At 35.1% G+C, this 26,841-nt stretch overlaps 1 protein-coding gene across 3 annotated transcripts in view; it reads right to left on the bottom strand.

Moving 5' to 3' along the window:
• Positions 1–26,841, bottom strand: part of PRMT3 (protein arginine methyltransferase 3) — a 128,359-nt gene that overhangs the window by 52,717 nt on the left and 48,801 nt on the right. For all 3 annotated transcript variants that reach the window (XM_032881206.1, XM_032881207.1, XM_032881205.1), the window contains one exon: positions 3,679–3,757. In XM_032881206.1, the coding sequence (XP_032737097.1) occupies positions 3,679–3,757 (79 nt within the window). The remainder of the gene's footprint in view (positions 1–3,678; positions 3,758–26,841) is intronic.

Genomic DNA, 26,841 nt, shown 5'->3' with positions numbered 1-26,841 from the left:
TAGTATATTTCTTTATTCCTCCCTTCCCTTTTTTCATATTTTTTTTTAAATTCAAAACATAGATGTATTGATGATACTAACAGCGAATACAGAAGTGGGCACAGAGTTAATACGCAGCTTAGTAGAAATCAAACCATGTCATAGTCCAACTGACTTCAAGGTGGGAAATGGCACTTCACGTTTTTTAAATGTCACTACTATTAAGGTATAACTTATATGCAATAATAAAACTTGCTCTTGGGGCGCCTTGGTGGCTCAGTGTTAAAGCCTCTGCTTCAGCTCAGGTCAAGATCCCAGAGTCCTGGGATCGAGCCCCGCATCAGGCTCTCTGCTCCACGGGGAGCCTGCTTCCTCCTCTCTCTCTGCTTGCCTCTCTGCCTACTTGTGATCTCTGTCTGTCAAATAAATAAATAAAAAATCTTAAAAAAAAAAAACAAACTTGCTCTTTTTGGCCTTTTTGGTGTATTATTGTACGGGATTTGATAAACACATACAGTCATGTAATCACCACTACAATTGATATAGAGTCTCTCACCACAATCCCCACCACTAGATTGTAATCAGTACTACTATTTTAATATTAACTCTGCAGTGCTAAATGTGCTTACAATTCCATTACTTGATTTGTCAGCTTTAAATGAGATTCCATGAATTCTTGCTATTAAAGATAATGCAACTCAAGTATATAACGCTTCTTCCCACCTGCCTCCTGAATTCTTTTTCCAGTTTTTGTAAAATGTAGTATTTGACACTGTTAGAGTATAATATATATATATATATATATATATATATATACACACACACACACACACACACATACATTCTAGGTAATCATCCTAAAACATACATTTGTTTTTGTCTTAATTCTAGTTGTAGAAATATGCATAGGTCATAGCACATCATTCTTTCCCCCCAATTTTTAATTTAAATTCCAGCTAGCTAACCTACAACACAATATTAACTTCAGGTATAGAATTTCATAATTTGTCACTTACGTACAATACCCTGTGCTCATGACAGGTGCCCCTCCTTATACCCATTAGGTATTTAACCCATCTCCCTGTCCATAGCATATCATTTTCTTAGTTTAACTCTTTATCTATAGGTTAGCTGAATATAAAACACTATGGTTCCTGAACACAACTTGTGCTTTATAAATCTTAGCTAAAAATAGTAGAAGCAATCTTTAGTAAATACATTTTCATTAACTTTATAAAATCATTTTTATTAGTAGTAATAGTGGTCAATAATACTGGAGAATTTGCTTGGTGATAATAGGGAGAATATACACTCTGGCTGACTGTGTTTTATGAAGGACTTCCTCCATACCATCGTATATATAGTGAGACATAAACTGTACCTAAATTCATGGGAAAATATCAATTGTGGTCCCTTCATGCTTATATGAATCTTTAGTATTTTCCCCTCTCTCATAATTCAATCATTCTTTTTAAAAAATCATTGCATTAACTGCTTATTAAATCTTTCTTTCAGAAAAACATAAAAGAAAAATTTGCTTTGTAACAGAAGAACGAGCACCTGATAACTGGTGATATTCATTAGGCATACTCAAACACAAAAGAAGTTAAATGGTCTACTTCACGTTACTCATTTCTGACTTTGCCTTCTTTTCTCAATTCTGTCAATAAGCAACATTCAATAGCACTGCCTAGGCAGTTAAATGCTGCCCTCTCTTCAATATATCTCCAGATTACCTCAGTGCTAATATGAGCTACATAAAAATATGAAAAGAACTAGACTTAGGAGCCTTCAATTCATCCCTGATGATGGGAAATACTCTGCTACTGTTTCATCAACTATAACCTCATTATTTTCATGCTGTAAGTTCTTAATGAATTTCACTGAGAGTTCAATTTAAATGCATTAAGTTGCTGTCAGTCCTTCAGTAAGATCAATGAATACCATTTGGGGAGGTATGGAAACAGATTCCTGAATCTTCCCTAGAATGTCAAGGCAAGAATCAGAATCAAAAAAGTACACTTTAGTAGGGATACAAAAAGGGATTCTGAAAAGAACATGAACATTGGAATTGGCAGATCTCAGTTTTTAAAAAAAAAACAGTCAAAGCTTGACCACTTAATATGCGTCCTCTAGGACACCTTTGTTTCTAAAATTCAGAGGGCTGTTGTGACGATTAAACATGTAATAATAGAAATAAAAGTATAATATTAAGCAGCTAGTAGACAATCAACAAATGGTAGATGGTATTAGTTTCAGTCACTAAGTATAACAGTCATTTAAAAAAAGCCACTCAACTATAGATAGCTGTAGCCGATTTTTGCAGGGTAAAGTATATCTAAAAATTCTAGCCAGGTTCATGTCAGAGATCAGTAATATATCTTGAAATGCTTGCAGGAAATATAGTGATAAAATAAATGAAAGTATTTTGAAAAAGAAAGGCAAACCATTTAAAAGCTATTATAAAGAATTCTATTGTACTGGAGAATTCTCTGTGCTTTGTTTTGGCCTCACTGATTTTTATGGTACCATAATTGCCAAAGTGATTTCACAGAATATGGATGGGCAGGAGGCATAATTATGATCGAGGCTTTATGTCACTAGTTCAAAATGTCCAATTTTCATCTACCTTTTTTTACATAATAATTTTTCAGATTTTCTATTTTATTTATCTATTTGAGACAGAGAGAAAGCATGAGATGAGGGGAGGGGAAGGAAGGAAAGGGACAGAGGGAAAGGGAGAAGCAAACTCCCCACTGAGCAGGGATCCATCTCAAGACCCTGAGACCATGACCTGAGCTAAAAGCAGACACTTAACCAACTGAGCCATCCAGGTGCCCCTTTACATAATAATTTTAACAACTGTACTCTGGCCACAGAAACCACTTGGTGATCTTGAAGCTTTGAGAAAGTGAAGGTTCAGGAAGAGGTAAATGAAGGGAGACAGATGCCATTCAATTCAGTTTTAATGATTTGATTCAATAAACTTACATGATGCTCTATCTATGTTCCAGGAGCAGTAGAGCTTGTTCAAGAGTCAAATATGGACAAAATATAATCCCTGCCTTGAAACGGACTGTTTGCATATAACTGTTCACAGCAGAAGGCTTATGAAAACACAATCTCACTTACGGTGTACAGAACATGAGAAAGCTTTCCAAATTTATTGGGATCCAATAAAAAATACTGATAAAAAATCCAGTACATCCAGTATAAAAAATACTGATTGGGTATGCTGCACTTCATAAACAGTCATTTTTTAAAATGTTCTCATTAAGTTACAGAGATGACAGGTTTATATGTTTAGTGAAGTCACAGAAAATTTTCCAGTAAAGTAGGCACTTTCCAACCTAGTATGAAAAACTCTTTTAGAAAAAAACAAACACCTAGATGTCATAAGGATTAAAAATCAAAAGGAGTTTCTGTTAAGCTTTTGATTTCAACATCAAATAGCTTCCAAAGCTAGTATTTTTATACAAAGCATTCTTGAAATACCATTAACTTAGAGTCCTGCATATTTTCTATAATGTTCCACTATCAACAGTATAGTAAACGACTGTCTTCAAACTTCATCTGATGTAAACCTCTTTCATTTCTATTGGGAACTTTCTCAGTCGTGAATAGTTTATTTGAAATCCGAAGGTTCACTTGGTTCTGCCAGACTAAAATTACATTATTAAAACTAGAATTTTTACTCACCCGATCCTCCTTTTGCCAAGTATTTGTTCTTTGCATAAAGGACAGAATCTAACATAGACTCAAAAAGAAGAAAATAGCCCTGCATAAATAAACACAAAAAAAGGATTTTAGAAATGTGTAATCAATATCCTCATAAGTTTATCAACTTAAATATCTGGGCTACTCTTTCTATAAAAGATTTTTTTTTTGTCTCTGCCATGTAATTTTCTACAAAGTTTGAAGTTACTTTTTGCATTAAATTCTCCAAGTACATTTAAAAAATCAGGCCAGGGTATAAAGTGGACCCAGACAGTTTATTACAGTCAAATGTACTGAACCTTCTTAATCTGTGCTTCTGCTTTCTAGACCATTGTTTCTTCCTCATTAAAAGGAAAATCTGAGACAGAAATTGTTAATGTACCCTCTAATTACCTAGAATATTGCAGTATTAATCCAGACAGTGGCTCTCAACCAGATTTTTGTCCACTAGAGGACATCTGACAATATCTAGTGCCATTTTTGATGATCACAACCCGGGGGGAAGGAAGGGTGCTACTGGCATCTAGTCAGGTAAAGCCAAGAAATGTTGATAAACATTCTATAATGCGCCAGAAGCTCTATGACAAAGAATGGTCCAACCCCAAAAGTTGATAGGGCTAAGGTTAAGAAAGCGTAGTCTAGGGGCGCCTGGGTGGCTCAGTGGGTTAAAGCCTCTGCCTTCAGCTCCGGTCATGGATCCCAGGGTCCTGGGATGGAGGCCCACATCAGGTTCTCTGCTCAGCAGGGAGCCTGCCTCCTCCTCTCTCTCTCTGCCTGCCTCTCAGCCTACTTGCGATCTCTGTCTGGCAAATAAATAAATAAAATCTTAAAAAAAAAAAAAAAGAAAAAGAAAGCCTAGTCTAGACTAGCATTTCCCAAAGAGCTTCTTATCCAGTGAGTTTCTCTTCTGTTAAAAAAGTAAATAAAGAAAGAAAGAAAAGAAAAAGAAAGAAAGGAAAAAAAAAAAGGGAGGGAATCTTTAAGAAACCCCAGATGCTTTTCCTCCTCTTGAGATTCATAATGCACGTTTTCACGTTGATAGTTCTGGGAAGTGTTACGGTAAAAGAGGACTACTGAACATATCTTAACTATGTGTTACCCTTTTGCTTACAAACCTCTTTTCTCCCCTACTTTACACCTATCAATACCTTGCACAACTAGTGTTCTATGTTCATGAAATACAGCCCTGAAGTACTCCAGATTTTAGACACCAGTAATGAATCCTCCACCAAGAAAGAATAATCATAGCACAGGTGAAAAGAAAATTTACCACTACTGGTATCATGAGTAAGGGATCAATGACAGCTTGAGTCAGTCTTTCTCCTTCTAGAGTCTACCCCGCTCCCCACCTGGAGCAGCAGGAAGAGTCAAGTGCTCAGTTCAGTGCTTAGCACAGCAAACACTTTCTTACTGCTTAGAGTAAACCAACAGGAATTCTGCCCTAATGACAGCATTCTAAATAAAAACTGTTCTCACTTACTCATTTGTTCTGTGCACAAATAACTGTTTGACAGGATAAATGCAATACTCTTTAACCACATGAACAAAGACTTTTTAAAGGGGTCTCTAGAATAGGAAAACCTGCAAACTTGAGATGGATTATCTTCACAAGGGATTATTATCATTATTTTTAAAGATTTTATTTATTTATTTGAGAGAGATTGAGGGAGAGAGGGAGAGAACATAAAAGGGGGGAGGGTCAGAGAGAGAAACAGACTCCCTGCTGAGCAGGGAACCCCATGCGGGACTTGATCTTGGGACGCCAGGATCATGACCTGAGCCAAAGGCAGTCCCTTAACAAACTGAGCCACCAAGGTGCCCCAAATCTTCACAAGAGATTAACAGCACATTTAAATTTATAGAAAATACAGCTCACAAGCCTGAATCACTTTAAAAAAAACCCACCTAATTAAACTGCCACTAGCAACTCTATATTGATGTTTACCCATTCCCAGCAAAATACTTGTCTACAAAAGAAAAACTTAGCAACAAAGACTTTTATTAATTTGTTTACATTAGGAAAATGATTTGGTGGAAGCTGTTCTTCTGGTTAGAGCATCTCAGTAATATGTCCAACTCTTACAAGTTTGTTCACTATTAGTATCATCTGCGTATTCAAAGAACAAGGAACTTTTGGAAGTTAACTAAGCAATCTTTATCAGTCTGACCTAATTCATGCAGATCTATGCACACAACTCCTTATAAATAAGCATTCATGTGTTGATTAAAGTGAATTTTAACTGAATTATTCAAAGAGAAGTCTTCTGTTTTCCTCCTATTACTTTTTTTCAGATGAGCCAAGACTATGTGTATGTGTGCACAGACAAAGGAAAAAGATCAGCTGGTAAAGCACGTTGACAGGGAAAAAACAGTCCTTATTTGTAAGACTGCTGCATGTTAAACCATTAATTTAAATAAAATAAGTTAATTCACATTTTGATACATACTAAATATTCATTAGTATGTCTAGTCTTTTTTGGAAGGGGGCAAAAAAAATTAGTTTGTCATTGATTTGGCACTGTGTCAAACTGTTTTTAGTATTAACTTTCAAAGTAGTTGGCAAAAAGCTAAGTATTTTGCTTCCTATGTCCAAACTGTCTTACTTCCATGTACTACAAATAAACCAACCTCTTTTCCATCAGTAACTGAAAGAAGCTCCTTCTAAAAACATGCTTATTTACTGTATCTATGATAAAGTTATTATTAGCTATCCATTAGAGAATAAATTGTGGCATATTTTAAACTGGTGCTACAGTCAATGCCAATAGTGGTGAAAAGGGTATACTCCTGGGTTTAAATCCCAGTGGAGTACCTTTTTTAGAAAAGATTTTATTTATTTATTTGAGAGAGAGAGAAGAGACCCTGAAAGCATGAGTGGGAGCGGGGAGAAGGAGGCAGGGGAAGAAGGAGAAGCAGACTCCCTGCTGAGGCGGGGGCTCAATTCTAAGACCCTGGGATCATGATATAAGTCTAAGGCAGACACTTAACTGACTGAGCCACCTGGGCACATCACGGAGCCCCCTTTCTCTATATGACCTTGGACAAATTAACATCATTGTGCCTCAGTTTCTTCATCTGTAAAGTGACAACTATGGTATTCTACTTTATAAGGCTGTTCCAAAGATTAAATATGTTAATACATATAAAAGATTAGAAAAATAAATCTTATTTAGCCTAAAATTCAAGAGCTATTTAAAAAATATATTTGTGAAGGCTTGTCAAAAGTTTAAAATTATATTTAATAAACTAGAAAATAGAGTTTTACCAGGCTGTCCAGAATCATCTCATGTTTATTTAGTCAATGGGTCTTATATTATAACCCATGAGTCAGAACTAGAATTCCTCTTTTTTCTTTTTCTAGGGGGTTTAGAGAATACATTTTCTTGTGTCACTTCTTTCAGACCAGTGAAGATTATGTATATGTGTGCACATACAAAAAATATAAAACACTCAAAATTTCTTTACATTAAGAAATAGAATTTTAAAACCCCCCAAAAGTAATTTGGTTATATTGGCCAAATTAGTGCCAATTCCAACTTCAAGATTCTTCTCACAAAGATAATCACAAGAATTTTTTTCCCCACAAGGCAAAAAAAGAAAAAAAAATCAGCTTTATTTAATACTTCAAATTTTGGTATTTACACTTAAGACACTCCCATATGTCTGCTTCTATTTAAAATAGTTAACATCAATAAGCATTTTTCCACATAGCCTATAATGATTACCTTAGCTAAGCTTACAATTCTGATTAAACCATATTAGAGATAGTTCCTATGGTCTTAAATATTCAAACAACCTAATATCACATTACAGACCTCAACAATAGAGAAGTTCAATGCCTTAAGTCATATGACTGGATGAGTAACACTGGACGATTTTTTGCTCCCCTTAGAAAACACTGGTTTTATGATTCAATTCCTACTGCTGCTAAATTCAACAGTAAAATCAGGTGCAAACAAACAAAAGAAAGATAATCATCCTTGGCAGCAAAAATACCCTTTCGATAAATGCCATGTTTTTCCTTCCCATTTTCTCAATCAGTCATCATTACTGATCAGAGAATTTCTGAAAGCAAACAGTCAAATGCTTTTGTTGACACAGGTAAAGGACTTAGCACAGTTCTTGGCATAGGGTTAACACATAAAACCTGTGAAAAACTGTATCACATAATTCTTTAATTTGGTAGAAATCACTATGTGGGCTCAGCTACCATGTCATAGATTGACTAATATGGATGGAAGCAGAAGGCTAATTCAAGTCTTGCTTCTTTCATCTTTCCCCATTTTTAGCTCCCTTTTCTCTCTGCATTGTTGTACAATTAATAATGGTATTCTATATCTATACATTTTTTACTTCAGTATCGAGTTATTACTTATGTAAGTATATGATGAGGCTTCTAATCTATCAAAGCAGTTTGTAAGCCTTAAGTTAAAGACTAGCTGAACTACTAAATCAACAGAAAAGCATTCCTTCAAACCAACAATAGATTAATATTTCTTCACATTTAGACTCAGTGAAGACTGACAATTTCATTGGTCATTAATTTCACTCAGCAGTCAGATTTCTGCTCAACTATTACCTCCTCAAAAAGGATTTTCCTGATGTCTCCACATAAAATAGCATCTTTTTCCTCTATTACGCTCCATCTATTTACCTTACGTTATACTTCATTGTGACACTCATGAATTAAAATGTAGTTTATTTTTGTGTTTAACTCTTGACTAAAATGTAAGCTTGAAGAGGAGCAAGGACTTTATACTGTTTGAAGGTACATTCCTAAGGGCTATATATGTGGCTAGTAGATTGCAGGAACTCAGTAAAAAACTTTTGAACGAATAAAAAAATAAGAGTTATTAGTATCATACATCATTATATTTGTTAAAAATGAAACAGTACCCGCTTTTTCTTATTTTTCTCATACTTAATAAAACTGGGTATTTTAAGAACCCTTTTTGAGCCCAACATGGTGCCTGCACTCACAACCCCGAGAATAAGACTTGGGCTGAGATCAAGAGCTGGCATAAACCATAGGACTTAAAAGACAGCTCACAGTCACAGGAATACTTGAATGACCCAGAATTTGAACCTTGGTTTAACTACAGAGTCACGTTCTGAATAACTATCTTATATTGCTTTTTTCTAAAAAAAAAAAAAAAAAAAAATTATTTATTTATTTGCAGACAGAAACACAGCAAAAGAGGGAACAAAAGCAGGGGGAGTGGGAGAGGGAGAAGCAGGCTTCCTGCTGAGAAGGGAGCCCAATGTGGGGGTCGATCCCAGAACCCTGGGATCATGACCTGAGGTGAAGGCAAACACTTAATGACTGAGTCATCCAGGCACCCCCCATGTTGCTCCTTAAGCTGATATACCTAACTGAGAATAAGATTTAGTGTTTGTAGTATATTATACTACCTTTGTAATTAAGGACTCGAGTGTTCTGAAATGAAAAATTTCCCATTAAGCATATAAAACAAGATTAGAATTTATAATAGGTATTTGAGTCATAATATGTCAGAGTGATAGCTTAGTTGGCAACTGGGTATAAGCCACTGTACATTATGAAAATTATCAGTTTAGAAAATCAATGAAAATATTAGAATATATGTAGAACCAATATATGACATCTATGAGATAAATTAACATATCTAGCTTTAAATATTAGCAGATGAAAAGATTTATATATGTATTGCTAACTGTTGTCCTTTCTCTCAACTTTCCACTTTGCTAAACTTCATTTTACTATAGGCTCTCTAGGTGATAGAAGAGCCTTTAATTTCCTGGGAACTGTCCTTGGTTCTGAACCAAGTCATTTATTACTGATATCAGAAGGCGCTCCTCCAAATGCCCGGCTCATCTGCAGTGTAATTCAGACTGTAATTTCACAGGCTGCTGCCTCACCTGTAGGGGTGCCATCTGGAAGAGAATTATACCCAATATTTTCTCCCATGATGCTCATGGAGCACTCTTTTTTCCAAAGAGACATTTACTTTTTTAAAATTAAAATTTGCATTTATACTTCAACAATTAGTTACTACAAAAGAAACATATTGGATTAAATCTGGGACTAAGATATTAACATTATTCATTGAAATGGAAACCTTATTTTTAAAATGTCTGTTCATATCTCCTTAGAATAAATTAATGATAAAAGATACTTCTGATACCTTCAGTATAAAGTTTTCTCTCTCTTTTTTTTTTTAAGTACAAATAACTGAGTTACTGATACACTCTTAGGCAGAATTAATCATTAAAAAAAGAGAGGCAGGGGAGAGTTACAGATAAAATGAAGAGTTAATCTGTAGAAAGTCTAGTGACAAATAATAACTGAATTTATCTAAATATAAAAATAAAAGATTAGTTTTAACAAATAAGCAAGGCTACAAAAACTAAACCCAATTTTCGGTATACTTCTGAAGCATAATAAATATTTCATGACACTTTTTTCCAACACTACTCTCAGTTTTATAAAATTTACTGTAGATAGAACTGTTACCTACAGTGACTAGAACTATTAATTGGTTGTTAACTGAAAACAATATGCTTTAAGAAAAAAACACAAATAAATGTAGATATGTTTACTAATACTCTTTTTTAAAAAGATTTTGTTTATTTATTTGACAGAGAGAGACAATACAAGCAGGGGGAGTAGGAGAGGGAGAAGCAGGCTTCCTGCTGAGCAGTGAGTCCAATGCAGGACTTGATCCCAGGACCCCGGAATCAAGACCTGAGCGGATGGCAGACACTTAAGGATTGAGCCACCTAGGTGTCCCTATTTACTAATACTCTTTAAGGGCGAATCTATCATGAGGATTGTCACAATTTTCCTTGCATAAACCACACTTACAATGTACTGTAAGTAATTTCCAGTTTGGGTTATTTTAAAATAGAAAAAAGAATCTAAGGGTACCTTACCAAGTGGAAAATCTCTGAATTCCATAATTCCCACCTACTCGCTTCTATTCTGTCACAATTGTTTTACTCACTACTTTACTCAACAGGAATTTTTTTTACAGTCCTGTTCAATAGTTTATGCTAATATTAACTGATATATATAAAGAAGCAGGGAAACAAATACAATAAGCTCTTGGTAAACCTATAACACAACTAATACAAGCAAAACAGGAGGAGCACACTGAAGGTAATTTACCTGCTTTAAGTGTTCAGTTAGCCATTGAAATCTAGCACGTTATACAGAGAGAACGCAGAACATCATTAATTTGCTGAATTAAATGCAGACTGGTTAAGGAAGTGTCTATTGTATATCTGTGTGACAAAATATATTCTTAATGATGATACCTTTTAAAGAAAATCTTCCTTGATATCCCATATTAGGTCAGGTGCCCTTTATAATATGACCTCATTTAGAAGTTGAGTTATTATCAGTGCATAGGAATGAGAACTAAAGGGTTTCTCAACCTTGGCACTACTGACATTTTGGGCCAGGTAGTATTTTATTGTGGAGACAATCCTGTCCACTGTATGATGTGTAGTAGTACTCCTGGCTTCTACCCACCACAGGCCCACCAGCACTCTCCTGCTATCTCTCTTCTTCCCTAACCACCGCCACCCCCCCTCCGCTATCAAAACCCAAGATGTTTCCAGACATTTCCCAATGCCCAAATATTCCCAGGTGGGCAAAACTGGATACCCTTCACCATGAGAACTGCTCTAAAGACATCCAAAAAGTAATTAGATAAGTACTTTCTCCTAATCTACAATGCTCTCTGCTAAAAATGTACCTAACTTAAGTTTTTACAGGATATAATATAATCTTTATTTCACTGTTAACATTTATAATAGCCTTACACACTGAATATCTGAATTGTAAAGTTTTTTCAGTGATTCCCCAGTCTATCTCTTGCCTCTTTCAACTTAACATGTGCTAATGCGAATGAATGTATCACAAACGTGATAAAGAAGATACTGAGATACTTTCCTTACTGACAGCTCTACAATGACGGAGACAGGTGTTACAGCCACACACTTGGCAAAGGCAAGGTGGCCGCTGTTACCATGCAATAAGATTATTATAAGGTTTTGCATTTGTTTACTGTGGAATAGGTAAGAAAAATAATGTTTTGAACATGTATATATACACACATACACACACACAGACATCTTTTCAATGTTTTACATATATGGCTAAGATAAACTTTTTAAAGCAGAATTTCTGGATTAAAAGACATGCACATTTAAGATTTTGATCTGTGTCATCAAAATGCCTTCAGAAAGACTGACAATTTTTATTCCCACAACTATCTAAGTGAATTAAAGACTTACAAATAGCTTAAAAAGACATAAAGTCTGTGGAGAATATTTTCATGTTCTGGGGTGGGGTAGAAGTATTAACTATAAAGAAAAAGATGTAAGTTTGACTAGATTAAAATTCAGAACCTCTGTTCATCAAAAAAACATAAAAAGAATTAAAGGCAGAGTTTGAAAAGATACCAAACACACATATATCTTTACTTCCCACAAAGAACACTATTCATTAAGAAAAAAACAGGTAAGGGGCGCCTGGGTGGCTCAGTGGGTTAAGCCTCTGCCTTAGGCACAGGTCATGATCTCAGGGTCTTGGGATCGAGCCCCACATCGGGATCTCTGCTCAGTGGGGAGCCTGCTTCCCCCAACCCTCTCTGTGTCTGCTGCTCTGCTACTTGTGATCTCTGTCATATAAAGAAATAAATAAAATCTTAAAAAAAAAAGAAAGAAAAAAACAGGTAATCCAAAGGAAAATGGACAAAGAATTGTACACTATTACTATACAAAACAGGAAATCCAAAGAGCCAATAATCACATATAGAGATGGTGAACCTCATTACTAATTCAACACAAATAGAAACTACTACTGACTAGTAGAGTGGCAATAATTACAAAGTCATACAATGTCCAGTGTTGACAAGTCTATGGAACAATAAAAAAAAGTTTCACAACCTTTAATAAGAAAAGTCTGGCATCATCTAGTAATGGAGAAGAGCAAGCACGCCCTGTTATCTAGCCATTCTACTTCTAAATAAACGTGTAGAAAAGCGCGCTTGAGTGTAATGGCACACATGTACCTGTATACAACAGCACTATTATTTGTCATGGTCAAAGAACTGGAAATGATCCAGTGTCCACCAACTATAGCATAATAAATGTACTGTTAAACAGTCACATAATAGAAAATACAAAAAAGAAAATGAACAAATGATCCATACTGGCATTATTGATGTTACAAACATGACCTAGTGAAAAAAGCAAAAAGCTATTTTTTAATACAAAAACATAGTTATGTTTTGATTCCATTTACATAAATCTCAAAAACCGGAAAATATAAACTAAACTGATTAGGAATATAAATGTAAGTGGCAAAAACATAAAGCAAGTAAATGACTACCACAGAGGTCAGTAGAGTAGTAAGCTCTCTGGGATGGGAAAGAAGTTCTAGCAGATACAATTAAAAGATAAAAAGAGAAATTTAAATAGATTTGAGAAGATATGCAAAAAAAAGACATTTAAAGGTGAAATTAGTATATAAAGATATTTGAAGAAAGTTGAAAAGATACTTGGCAGCTGCTTTCTATCTACTTAATGATTACACAGGTGCTCATTATATAACTATTTCTTACACTCGTTTGTAAGTTTATCCTATCCTCTGTGCATGTTGTATTTCACAATTTATTAAAAGGAAGATTTTATGACTAGTTATATAATATGCAATAGTTGGAAGAAGGCAAAAGAAACACACACTCAAATCTGTTTGTAAATGTTAAAATGTGTCTGGAATAGTACACAATTAATGAGAAAAGTGTTAAAGTAAACTAAAGGACCAAATTTAACAGGGACAAAGAACAATACTTCATAATGATAAAGAAGCCAAACTTTATCAATAATACATAACAATTCTAATGTGTATGCACCTAAAAACTACATAAAAATATCTGAAGCAAAAACTGACAGAAGTCAAAAGAGAAACAACTCCTGAACTATAGGTAGCAACTGCATTATTTTTCTTTTAGTGGTTAATAGGACAGATAAGCTTAAAATAATAAGCACTTAAAAGATTTGATACATACTATGAACCAACTTGACCCAATTGACAAGTATATAACAGTCCATTCAACAACAGCAGAATACACATTCATTTAAATGAATGTGGAACACTCAACAAAACAGACCATATTCTTGGTCTGAACAAATTTAACGTAATGGTAACATACACATTATGTCCCCTGATACCAAAAAAATTAAATCATAAATCATTAACAGAAAGGTACTAAAAAATTTCCAAACATTTAGAAATTAAACAGCACACTTCTAAATAATTCATTTACCAAAGCAGAGATCACAAGGCAATATTTTGAGTTGAACAAAAAATTTATGGGATATAGCTACAGTAGTCATAATGGGAAATTTATAGATTTAAAAGAGAAGAAAAAAGCAAGGTGTAGGATAATATGCAGAATATGCTTATTCTAAACTAGATATAAGGGTGGGGCTTGCCATCTATTTTTGTTCACTGCTTTATTCTGCCGAGGACAGACTCAGCCACATAGCAGCCACCCAATATTTGTTGAAGAAATGAATGGATGTGCCAAGAGGTAGAGACTTATGTTATAACTTATTATAATGTTTCAGAAAGGATACACTAGAATTTGGTAACAGATTTTGTTGGGGGATTCAGTGTAGGTCCTGAGTGGTAGTGTAAAGACAAGATGAAATTTGTAAGTTCTATGTATTATACAGTCAAAAAGCATTTTACATGTATATAACAACTATTTGTCAGAGCAGCTCCTATTTTATTATTACTTCACTTGATTGTTACTTTCCATGCAAGAAGAATGAAAATAATAATAAAATAATAATAATAATAGTAGCAGCTACCATTTATTATGTGCTTGCTACTCTCTGTCAAGACTACTTCCTTCCTTCTGCATGCTCTTCTGAAATTTGAAAAACTTCTACCATCTTAAAGGTCTTTCCCCTAGGTGGCACTCTCACTTAATGAACAAAAGACGGAGAGTCAAATTGGTTCTTTTGTTCAAACTGCAGCAATAGGTCCAATAAGCAAGACTATCAAAGGTAAAACCAGAGGTGCCTAGGTGACTCACTCGGTTGAGCGTCTGACTCTTGGGTTTCAGCTCAGGTCATAATCTCAGGGTTGTGACAGGCCCACAGCCGGCTCCACAAGGGAGTCTGCTTGAAATTCTTTCCCTTACCCTCTTCTGCCCCTCTCCCTGCTCACATGCTCCCCCCCACACAAATAAATAAAAATATCTTAAAAAAAAAAAAAGAAAAAGGCAAAACGGAATCATCTCAAGATTTTTCCAAATGCACATATGGGTCTTACTCCAGAGTTACAAAATCAGTTTCCAAGGATAAAGGTATGAAATGCAGTATTAATTTTTACTTTTTAAAAAAGGTTTTATTTCTCCAATGTGGGGCTCAAACGCACAACAATCCTGAGATCAAGAGTTGTGTACTCTACCAACTGAGCCAGCCAAGTGCCCCAAATAATATTTTATTTTTTTTTAAGATTTTATTTCTTTATTTGACAGAGAGAGCACATATAAGCAGGGGGAGCAGAGGGAGAAGCAGGCTCCCCGCTGAGCAGGGAGGGAGCCAGATGTGAGACACAATCCCAGGACCCTGAGATCATGACCTGAGCTGAAGGCAGATGCTTAACCAACTGAGCCACCCAGGCACCCTGAATATTAATTTTTAAAAAAGTGTTCTCAACCCCCATACAAGTTGGAAAAAACCCATTAATTATAACTGGCTATTCTACTTTAAAAATTACAACTAAAGTATTAGCTAGTATTTTTATTAAAGAGAATTCTATTGGAGTACATATATATATATATATATACACATATATATATATAACAATTTATAAAATATGCTAACTTTTGTTTAACGCAAGAGTGAAAATATAAATACATACATATCTAATATTTTTAAAATAAGTCAAAACCATAAAAAAAGGTTATTCACTAAGGGACAAAAGAAATAGAATCACATCATTTCTTCATAATTAAAACACAAAATTAACTAAATAAAGGAAGAAACAATGTCCCAAATTGAAGAACAGGAAATAAATCTGATTGTATGTCACGTTGGTTACCTAACCAGTGAAAATAATTACTTCAAATGACTTTCAAACACAGTACACTGTGCATTTCCTATGATATATTCTAGAACAAAAGAATTTACAAAGAAATCTTCAACTGCATGTAGAAGCCTTACTGTTAGTAATAAAGGTGGTATAAAATTTGTGAAACTATAATAGGCAATTACATGATAAAGGCAATAAGTAATTAGCATTATCTTAAAAATCAAGATTTTCTGTAGAGAAGAAATATAAGTATAAAATTAAAAGCTTTAAAAATTCCATAATCTTAATTTGGAAAAATCAGTATAAACTCAACATTTTTCATATTAAAAAAAAACTAGCTACATCTGTCCATGAAAATAAACATACAAGCAATGACATTGTAATGATAATTCATTACTCTGAAAATGGCAAATAAATAGGAAATATTGAGATTTTATCCTATTTTTCCTATTCAACTATGGTTCATAACCAAATATTTGATGAGAGAAAGTACTTCATAAATAATTTCAGCTAACAAAGAATAATTGGCACAGGTAGAATATCATAATTTGGCAACTTTTAATGAAATAATGAATCTGAGAAATCATTTTCAACGCTTCTAAAACCATTAGGTAGGTTTATAATGAACAGATTAGCCTGATAGCTCCAAAAAGCCACTGATCAATTTTAGCATAATAGCAAGAGACAACCAGAGGGGGTATAGCTCAGTGGAAGAGCATTTGACTGCAGATATTGAGTCCCTTGTTCAATGCAACAGAAACTAACCACCACTGCTCCCCATGAAGTATTCTGGGGAAAGGGGGACAACTTTAATATGTTAAACCTCTATTTCTGGACCCCATATTTCTGGTTTACAAGAAATACAAAGGATAGAAAAACATGTTAAGTGACACCATGAGGATGCAATTGTCAAAATCTAGAATGCAGAAAACTCTACAGGGCAACTGACTCAGTTTCTCAAAGAATGGCAAGAAAAAAAAAGGAGAAGGTGAACCTATAGACTATAGATTTTAGACTTGATACCAAAAGCATGATCCATAAAAATAAAAATTGATAAATTGGACTTCATCAAAATTAAAAACTTTTGCTCTGTGAAAAGCTTTGTTAAGGGGATTGGCTACAGATTGGGAAAAAAACTGCAAATCACATATCCAATTAAAAGCTAGTAAAAAAGAACTACCAAACTCAGCAGTAAACAACCCAATTAGAAAATGAACAAAAGACACAGACATTTTATTGAAGAAAAGACACAGAAGGCAGATAGATATGCATATGGAAAGATGTTTAACATCATTAACCATTAGGGAAATGCAAATTAAAATTACAATAAGGTATCACTATACACATATCAGAATGGCTTCAATTAAAAAATAGTGAGAATATACAATGTTAGCAAGAATGTAGACAGATGTTGCCACTGGAATGGTCATGTATTGCCTGTAAGAACATAAAATGGTACAGCCCCTCTGCAAAACAGTTTGGCAGTTTCTTATGGAACTAAATATTACCATATGACCAGCTATTGTACTCTTGGGCATATACCTGAGAGAAAGGAAAACTTACGTACACACAAAATTATATACACAAATGTTCATACAGCTTTATCTGCAATAGCCCCAAACTGGATGTTCTTCAAAAGTTAAATGGTTAAAACAAGTATGGTATATCCATACCATGGAATACTACTGAGAAAGAGGGGACAGACTATGGATATGTGCAATAATTTGGATGACTCTTCAGAGAATTAAACTAATGAGAAAAGCCAACCCGAAAAGGCCATATACTGTACAATTCCATTTCATTCCTAAAATGACAAAATTATACACATTGAGAACAGATTAGTGACTGTCAGAAGTCAAGGCTGGGAAGTGGAAGAGGGAGGTGGGTATGGCCATAAAAGGATAACAGAAGGGCTTCTTGTAGTGGTGAAAGTTCTGTATCCAAGGGTATCACTATCAATATTCTTGTTGTGCTGTTGCACCATAGATTTTCAAGCTATTATCATTAAGAGAAACTGGGTAAAGAGAATAAGGCATTTCTCTATTATTTCTTATCACTGCACATGATATAATCTACAATTATCTCAAAATAAAGAGCTTAATTTAAAAAAGATTTATAAGACAAATTAATCATATCCTGATTCAAACAAATCAAATGTAAGAATATATATATATATATATATATATATATATATATATATATATATATAAAATTCATGAAGCAATCAGGGAAATGTGGACACAGCCTGAATATTAGGAATTTTTTTTGTCATATGGAATTGTGCCTATATTGGTAATTTTGTTTAGGCTCAATGACATAATACATAAAGGCATAATAAATATGGATTTTTAAAAGTCTTTATCATTAAAAAAGATAGCAAAAAAATGTAATAGTGCCAAGATAAATAAAACAAAAATGGCAAAATATTGATAATTGTTGAAGCTAGGTGATAGGTGCATTAAGATTCATTGAAACATTCGTTCTGAAGTTTTTACATTGGAAATTTTCCCTAATACAGTGTTTTTAAAAATTAAAAAGAATAAGTGACAGTAGTCTGCATTTGTAAATGTCCCAGGTACACAGCAAAACAAATGTCAAATCATTTGGGGTAAAACCCAAGCACCAAAGAGTTTTCCATAGATAAAGTTCATTAGAAAATAAATGACAGAGTATTGAATAGTACTACACACTCAAATAAACAAGCACCAAGCACCATGAATGAAGGCTAGTAGAAACAACAGTCAGCAAAAGAAGACCTGCAAAACTGCTGGTTACACACTCAAATAAACAAGCACCAAGCACCATGAATGAAGGCTAGTAGAAACAACAGTCAGCAAAAGAAGACCTGCAAAACTGCTGGTATTGTTTACAATTTATGAGATTAAGAGGCTTGAAGATAAAAGTAACAAGCAAACAAAATTTTAAAAGAACCTAAAGAGAATTCCTAGAAGTAAAAAAAAAAAAAAAATTAAAAGAGATAAAAGAGAGAAAACTCAATAGATGAGTTTAACAGATAATTAGAAAGATTCAGAAAAAATTAGTTAAAAGTTGGAAGACTGAAGAAATTATCCAGAATATAGTCAAAAGAGTCAGAACAACAGAAAATATGAAGAAGTATAAGAGGCATAGAAGATAGATAGGTCTAATAAACATGTAATGGCAATTCTAGAAAGATTTATTAAGCAAGAAACAAAAACTCAAACAATAAAAGAATTCTGGTAAACTTAAGACTGTCTTATTCATCAAATCACACCAAAAAATAATGCAATGACAAGCCATGTGCTGCTAACAAACATAACTGATAGGGAATCCATCAGTGGTATCCATCAAGACAAGCTAGGTTATCCTACCTTAACAAACAGTTTCCAAATCATCACCAAAAACAAGATTTATTTCTTATATTACAGGCTGACAAGAGTCATTGCTTATTATAATTCCTCAGGAGTCAGGCTGACAAGCTTCCACAGTAACTGATGCATAGAAAGGGGATAAGGCAAACTGTGCACTGGATATTAAACATTCTGTCTGGATAGGACGTTCACTGGCCAGAGTAAGCCACAGGGCCACATCTGACTTCGAAGGGGACAGAGAGTTAAATTCTAATATGTGCCCAGAAACCACGAGATGCAGAAAACATAAGAAGAGTCCTAAAAACAGATTGGCAACTCAAATCCGTAAGGAGTGCTCAGAAAAATAATAAAAAAAATAAAGATCTTCAAAAGAAATATAGCCAAAAGAAATTGACTGAAATTTCACAGAATGCCAAAATGAGCCATAAACACACTGAATGTGGGAACTATTAGTTCTTAAACATTATTAAGTATTAGAATTATGTAGTGCCTCTCAAATTCTTATACAATTACACTCCAGAATTTCCTTCTCTGGTTACATAATGAAATGGAAAAAACTAGGAATTAAAAACAGTCACAAAATTTATTATTTTTTATCTTGGGAACAAGCTTGTAATGGGCTCTATCTGTTGGCCATATAAAAGAATGAGATTTCTTTCTGTCTTTGCAATCTCTTCGTAATTGCCTGCGATGCACATCACAGTCTGGCTTACTGCTTATCTAACAAAAAAAAAACCTGTGTGTGTATTTTCTCTTCTTAAAAACAGTAGTCACAATAGAACTAAACAAGAAAAGAGAAAATGATGTCAAAACTGATATCCATAAGAAAACAAATGTAAAATAGGTGCTCTTCAGGGTTTACTGGTTCTGCAATGAGGGCTCCTTAGAGCACCTCATCAGCTTATGTGGAGAACAAGGGCTCAGTGCCTTTGCTTTATTAATGGTAGATTATCTCCCAAATATAATACTTGAGTGTTTCTTCTTTTAATAACAGCATAAAGGGTAATAATTCAGGAAAAAAGTAATACTTAAAACAATTTTTAAAAATCACTTGACTGTTGGGATACCTGGGTGGCTCAGTTGGTTAAGCATCTGCCTTTGGCTCAGGTCATGATCCCAGAGTTCTGGGATCGAGTCCCATATCGGGCTCCTTGCTCAGCAGGGAGCCTGCTTCTCCCTCCACCTGCCATACCCTGCTTATGCGCTCTCTCTGACAAACAAAAAATAAAATCTTACCAAAAAAATCACTTGAATGTGGGATTCAGCTAAATCAGTACTTAGAAGTATTAGCTTCAAATGCCAAATACTAGGGAAAAAAAAGGTGGAAATCAATGATCTACACTTCCTTTTCAAGAAGCTAGAAAAGAGCAGCAAATCAAACTCTAAAGAGAGTAGAGGGAAATAATAGAGACTGAAGCAGGAATCAATACAATAGAAAACAAATGTTGATTGAGAAAAATCAATAAAGGCACAATTCGGGTTCTTTGAAAAGAGCAGTAAATGACAAACCTTTAGCAAAACTGATCAAGACAAATTACATGTCATTTCCTAATAACAGGAACTAGTTTAAGCCTTGAGTTTGTTTCTGGTCGCTTGCTTTTATTGGCTAGAAGCACAAATTAATAAAATTAAGACTGAAGACTGAATTCCTGAGAAGGTCCTCACATTCACTCAACTTCATGTTACTTTAAATTGGGTATTCCCAAATAAATGTTCTAGTATTAAAAATGTATAAAGGGGAAAAAATGGATAAAGGGAAGAGAATGGAAAAATGGAGCAGACCAAATCGATGTATCACCACTACTGAAGTATTTACTCAAAATATATAATCTACCAAAAACAGGTCAGAAAAAAACATTCATTCATTAGAACAGATCAAAATTTACTGTAACTAAGTCCTGCCCTAATTCTTACTTCACCTAACTAAACAGTGACTTCATAGTTCTGCCATCTAAATTTTACCAATTTGGAGCCTCCAGTAAAGAAAATATAACATGTAACAGATCTGTACTCCAAGAGAAGAAAACCTCTGAGGACAATTATCTTCATCAAGCCTTTTTTTTCTTTTTAAAAATTTTTAATAAACATATAATGTGTTTTTATCCCCAGGGGTACAGGTCTGTGACTCGCCAGGTTTACACATTTCATAGCACTCATCATAGCACATACCCTTCCCAATGTCCATATCCCCACCACCCTCTCCTGTCCCCAGTCCCCCCAACAACCCTCAGTCTGTTTTTTGAGATTGAGTCTTTTATGGTTTTTCTCCCTCCCAATCCCATTTTCTTTCATTTTTTTCTTTTCCTACCCCCCAAGCCCCCCACAATGCATCTCCACTTCCTCATATCAGGGAGATCATATGATAGTTATCTTTCTCCGACTGACTCACTTCGCTAAGCATAATACCCTCTAGTTCCATCAATGTCGTCGCAAATGTCAAGATTTCATTTCTTTGATGGCTGCATAGTATTCCATTGTATATATATATACCACTTCTTCTTTATCCACTCATCTGTTGATAGACATCTAGGTTCTTTCCACAGTTTGGCTATTGTGGACATTGCTGCCATAAACATTCAGAGCACCATGTCTGTATCTTTAGGATATATACCCAGCAATGCAATCGCTGGGTCATAGGGTAGCTCTATGTTCAGTTTTTTGAGGAACTTCCACACTGTTTTCCAGAGTGGCTGCACCAGCTTGCATTCCCACCAGCAGTGTAGGAGGGTTCCCCTTTCTCCACATCCTCGCCAGCATCTGTCATTTCCTGACTTGTTAATTTTAGCCATTCTGATGGGTGTGAGGTGGTATCTCATTGTGGTTTTTATTTGTATTTCCCTGATGCTGAGTGATGTGGAGCATTTTTTCATGTCTGTTGGCCATCTGGATGTCTTCTTTGCAGAAATGTCTGTTTATGTCCTCTGCCCATTTCTTGACTGGATTATTTGTTCTATGGGTGTTGAGTTTGCTAAGCTCTTTATAGATTTTGGATACTAGCCCTTTATCTGATATGTCGTTTGCAAATATCTTCTCCCATTCTGTCAGTTGTCTCTTGGTTTTGTTAATTGTTTCCTTTGCTGTGCAAAAGCTTTTGATCTTGATGAAATCCCCATAGTTCATTTTTGCCCTTGCTTCCATTGCCTTTGGCGATGTTCCTAGGAAGAAGTTTCATTTTTCTGCATGTGGCTGTCCAATTTTCCCATCATCATTTGTTGAAGAGGCGGTCTTTTTTTCCACTGGACATTCTTTCCTGCTTTGTTGAAGATTAGTTGAGTTGAGGTTGAAGGTCTATTTCTGGGCTCTCTATTCTGTTCCATTGATCTATGTGTCTGTTTTTGTGCCAGTACCATACTGTCTTGATGATGACAGCTTTGTAATAGAGCTTGAAGTTTGGAATTGTGATGCCACCAACTTTGGCTTTCTTCTTCAGTATTCCTTTGGCTATTCAAGGTCTTTTATGGTTCCATATAAATTTTAAGATTATTTGTACTATTTCTTTGAAAAAAATGGATGGGATTTTGATAGGGATTGCATTAAATGTGTAGATTGCTTTAGGTAGAATAGACATTTTCACAATTATTTGTTCTTCCAATCCATGAGCATGGAACATTTTTCCATTTCTTTGTTTCTTCCTCAATTTCTTTCATGAGTACTTTATAGTTTTCTGAGTATAGATTCTTTGCTTTTTGGTTAGGTTTATTTCTAGGTATCTTATGGTTTTGGGTGCAGTTGTAAATGGGACTGACTCCTTAATTTCTCTTTCTTCTGTCTTGTTGTTGGTGTAAAGAAATGCAACTGATTTCTGTGCATTGACTTTATATCCTGACACTTTACTGAATTCCTATACAAGTTCTAGCAGTTTTGGAGTAGAGCCTTTTGGATTTTCCACATATAGTATCATATCATCTGCGAAGAGTGATAGTTTGACTTCTTCTTTGCCGATTTGGATGCCTTTAATTTCTTTTTGTTGTCTGATTGCTGAGGCTAGGACTTCTAGTACTATGTTGAACAGCAGTGGTGATAATGGACATCCCTGCTGTGTTCCTGACCTTAGCAGAAAAGCTTTCAGTTTTTCTCCATTGAGAATGATATTTGCAGTGGGTTTTTCATAGATGGTTTGATAATATTGAGGTATATGCCCTCTATCTCTACACTTTGAAGAGTTTTGATCAGGAAGGGATGCTGTACTTTGTCAAATGCTTTTTCAACATCTATTGAGAGTATCGTATGGTTCTTGTTCTTTCTTTTATTAATGTATTGTATCACATTGATTGATTTGAGGACGTTGAACCAACCTTGCAGCCCTGGAATAAATCCCACTTGGTCGTGGTGAATAATCCTTTTAATGTACTGTTGAATCCTATTGACTAGTATTTTGGTGAGAATTTTCGCATCTGTGTTCATCAAGGATATTGGTCTGTAATTCTCTTTTTTGGTAGGATCCTTGTCTGATTTTGGGATCAAGGTGATGCTGGCCTCATAAAATGAGTTTGGAAGTTTTCCTTCCATTTCTATTTTTTGGAACAGTTTCAGGAGAATAGGAATTAATTCTTCTTTAAATGTTTAGTAGAATTCCCCTGGGAAGCCATCTGGCCATGGGCTTTTGTTTGTTTGTGGAGATTTTTGATGACTGTTTCGATCTCCTTACTGGTTATGGGTCGGTTCAGGTTTTCTATTTCTTCCTGGTTCAGTTGTGGTAGTTTATATGTTTCTAGAAATGTAACCATTTCTTCTAGATTGTCGAATTTGTTGGTGTAGAGTTGCTCATAGTATGTTCTTATAATTGTTTGTATTTCTTTGGTGTTGGTTGTGATCTCTCCTCTTTCATTCATGATTTTATTTATTTGGGTCCTTTCTCTTTTCTTTTTGATAAGTCTGGCCAGGGGTTTATCAATCTTATTAATTCTTTCAAAGAACCAGCTCCTAGTTTCGTTGATTTGTTCTATTGTTTTTTTAGTTTCTATTTCATTGATTTCTGCTCTGATCTTTATGTTTTCTCTTCTCCTGCTGGGTTTAGGCTTTCTTTGTTGTTCTTTCCCCAGCTCCTTTAGGTGTAGGGTTAGGTTGTGTACTTGAGACCTTTCTTGTTTCTTGAGAAAGGCTTGTACCGCTATATATTTTGCTCTCAGGACTGCCTTTGTTGGGTCCCACAGATTTTGAACTGTTGTGTTTTCCTTATCATTTGTTTCCACGAATTTTTTCAATTCTTCTTTAATTTCCTGGTTGACCCATTCATTGTTTAGAAGGATGCTGTTTAGTCTCCATGTATTTGGGTTCTTTCCAAATTTCCTCTTGTGATTGAGTTCTAGCTTCAGAGCATTGTGATCTGAAAATATGCAGGGAATGATCCCAATCTTTTGATACCGGTTGAGACCTGATTTATGACCCAGGATGTGGTCTATTCTGGAGAATGTTCCATGTGCACTAGAGAAGAATGTGTATTCTGTTGCCTTGGGATGGAATGTTCTGAATGTATCTGTGATGTCCATCTGGTCCAGTGTGTCATTCAAGGCCTTTATTTCTTTGTTGATCTTTTGCTTGGATGATCTGTCCATTTCAGTGAGGGGAGTGTTAAAGTCCCCTACTATTATTGTATTATTGTCAATGTGTTTCTTTGATTTTGTTATTAATTGGTTTATATAGTTGGCTGCTCCCATGTTAGGGGCATAGATATTTAAAATTGTTAGGTCTTCTTGTTGGACAGACCCTTTGAGTATGATATAGTGTCTTTCCTCATCTCTTATTATAGTCTTTGGCTTAAAATCTAATTGATCTGATATAAGGATTGCCACCCCAGCTTTCTTCTGATGTCCATTAGCATGGTATTGTTTTCCACCCCCACACTTTAAATCTGGGGGTGTCTTTGGGACTAAAATGAGTTTCTTGTAGGCAGCATATTGATGGGTTTTGTTTTTTTTAATCCAATCTGATACCCTGTGTCTTTTGATTGGGGCATTTAGCCCATTAACATTCAGGGTAATTATTGAGAGATATGAATTTAGTGCCATTGTATTGCCTCTAAGGTGACTGTTACTGTATATTGTCTCCGTTCCTTTCTGATCTACTACTTTTAGAGTTTCTCTTTGCTTAGAGGACCCCTTTTAATATTTCCTGTAGAGCTGGTTTGGTGTTTGCAAATTCTTTCAGTTTTTGCTTGTCCTGGAAGCTTTTTATCTCTCCTTCTATTTTCAGTGATAGCCTAGCTGGATATAGTATTCTTGGCTGCATGTTTTTCTTGTTTAGTGCTCTGAATATTTCATGCCAGTTTTCTGGCCTGCCAGGTCTCTGTGGATAAGTCTGCTGCCAATCTAATGTTTTTACCCTTGTATGTTACAGACTTCTTTTCCCGGGCTGCTTTCAGGATTTTCTCTTTGTCGCTAAGACTTGTAAATTTTACTATCAGGTGACGGGGTGTGGACCTATTTTTATTGATTTTGAGGGGCAATCTTTGCATCTCCTGGATTTTGATGTTTGTTCCCTTTGCCATATTAGGGAAATTATCTACAATAATTCTCTCCAATATACCTTCTGCTCCTCTCTTTCTTCTTCTGGAATCCCAATTTTTCTAATGTTATGTCATCTTATGGTGTCACTTATCTCTCGAATTCTGTCCTTGTGGTCCAGTATTTGTCTCTCTTGTGCTCAGCTTCTTTATTCTCTGTCATTTGGTCTTCTATGTCACTAATTCTTTCTTCTGCCTCATTTATCCAAGCAATAAGAGCTTCCATTTTTTACTGCACCTCATTAATAGCTTTTTAAATTTCAATTTGGTTACATTTTAGTTCCTTTATATCTCCAGAAAGGGCTTTTATCTCTCTGGAGAGGTTTCTCTAATATCTTCCATGCCTTTTTCGAGCCCAGCTAGAACCTTGAGAATCGTCATTCTGAACTCTAGATCTGTCATATTACCAATGCCCGTATTGATTAGGTCCCTAGCCTTCGGTACTGCTTCTTCTTCTTTTTTGTGGTGAGTTTTTCTGCCTTGTCATTTTGTCCAGATAAGAATATATAAAGGAGCAAATAAAATGTTAAAAGGGTGGCAAAGACCCCTGGGAAATATGCTTTAACCAAATCAGAAGAGACCCCAATTCGTGGGAGGGAGAAAGGGGATAAACAAGAAAAAAAGAAAAAGAAAACAAATAAGGAAAAAATAATGAAAAAATATATGTATATACAAAAAATATAGTTAGATACAATGGAGGATAAAATATGACTATAAAATGAAGGTTCAAAAAAGATTATCATTATTATTATTATTTTTGGTAAGGTATTGTTAAGATAAACTAGTTTAAAAAAAAGTTAAAAAAGGAAAGGGTAAAAGTTAAAAAAAAATTAGCAGAAGAAAAAAAAAATATTAACTGCAAGACTAAAGAATCATGGGGAGAAAGTCACGAATTCCTTGCTTTGCTTTCTCCTCCTCTGGAATTCCGCTGTTCTCCTTGGTAAGTGAAGTTGGTCTTGGCAGGGTTTCTTGTTGATCTTCTGGAGGAGGGGCCTGTTGTAGTGATTCTCAAGTGTCTTTGCCCGAGGTGGAATCGCCCCGCCCTTATCAGGCGCCAGGCTAAGCAATCTGCTCAGGTTCGCTTTCAGGAGCTTTTGTTCCCTGAACACTTTCTGTAGAGTTCCGGAGGACGGGAATGATAATGGCGGCCTCCCGATCTCCGGCCCGGAGGAGCCGAGAGCTCAGGGTCCCGCTCC

This window comes from Lontra canadensis, unplaced genomic scaffold, assembly GCF_010015895.1.
Source record: "Lontra canadensis isolate GAN:19392208 unplaced genomic scaffold, GSC_riverotter_1.0 scaffold74, whole genome shotgun sequence".
Taxonomy (NCBI): domain Eukaryota; kingdom Metazoa; phylum Chordata; class Mammalia; order Carnivora; family Mustelidae; genus Lontra; species Lontra canadensis.
This window is presented reverse-complemented; position numbering and strand designations above follow the sequence as displayed.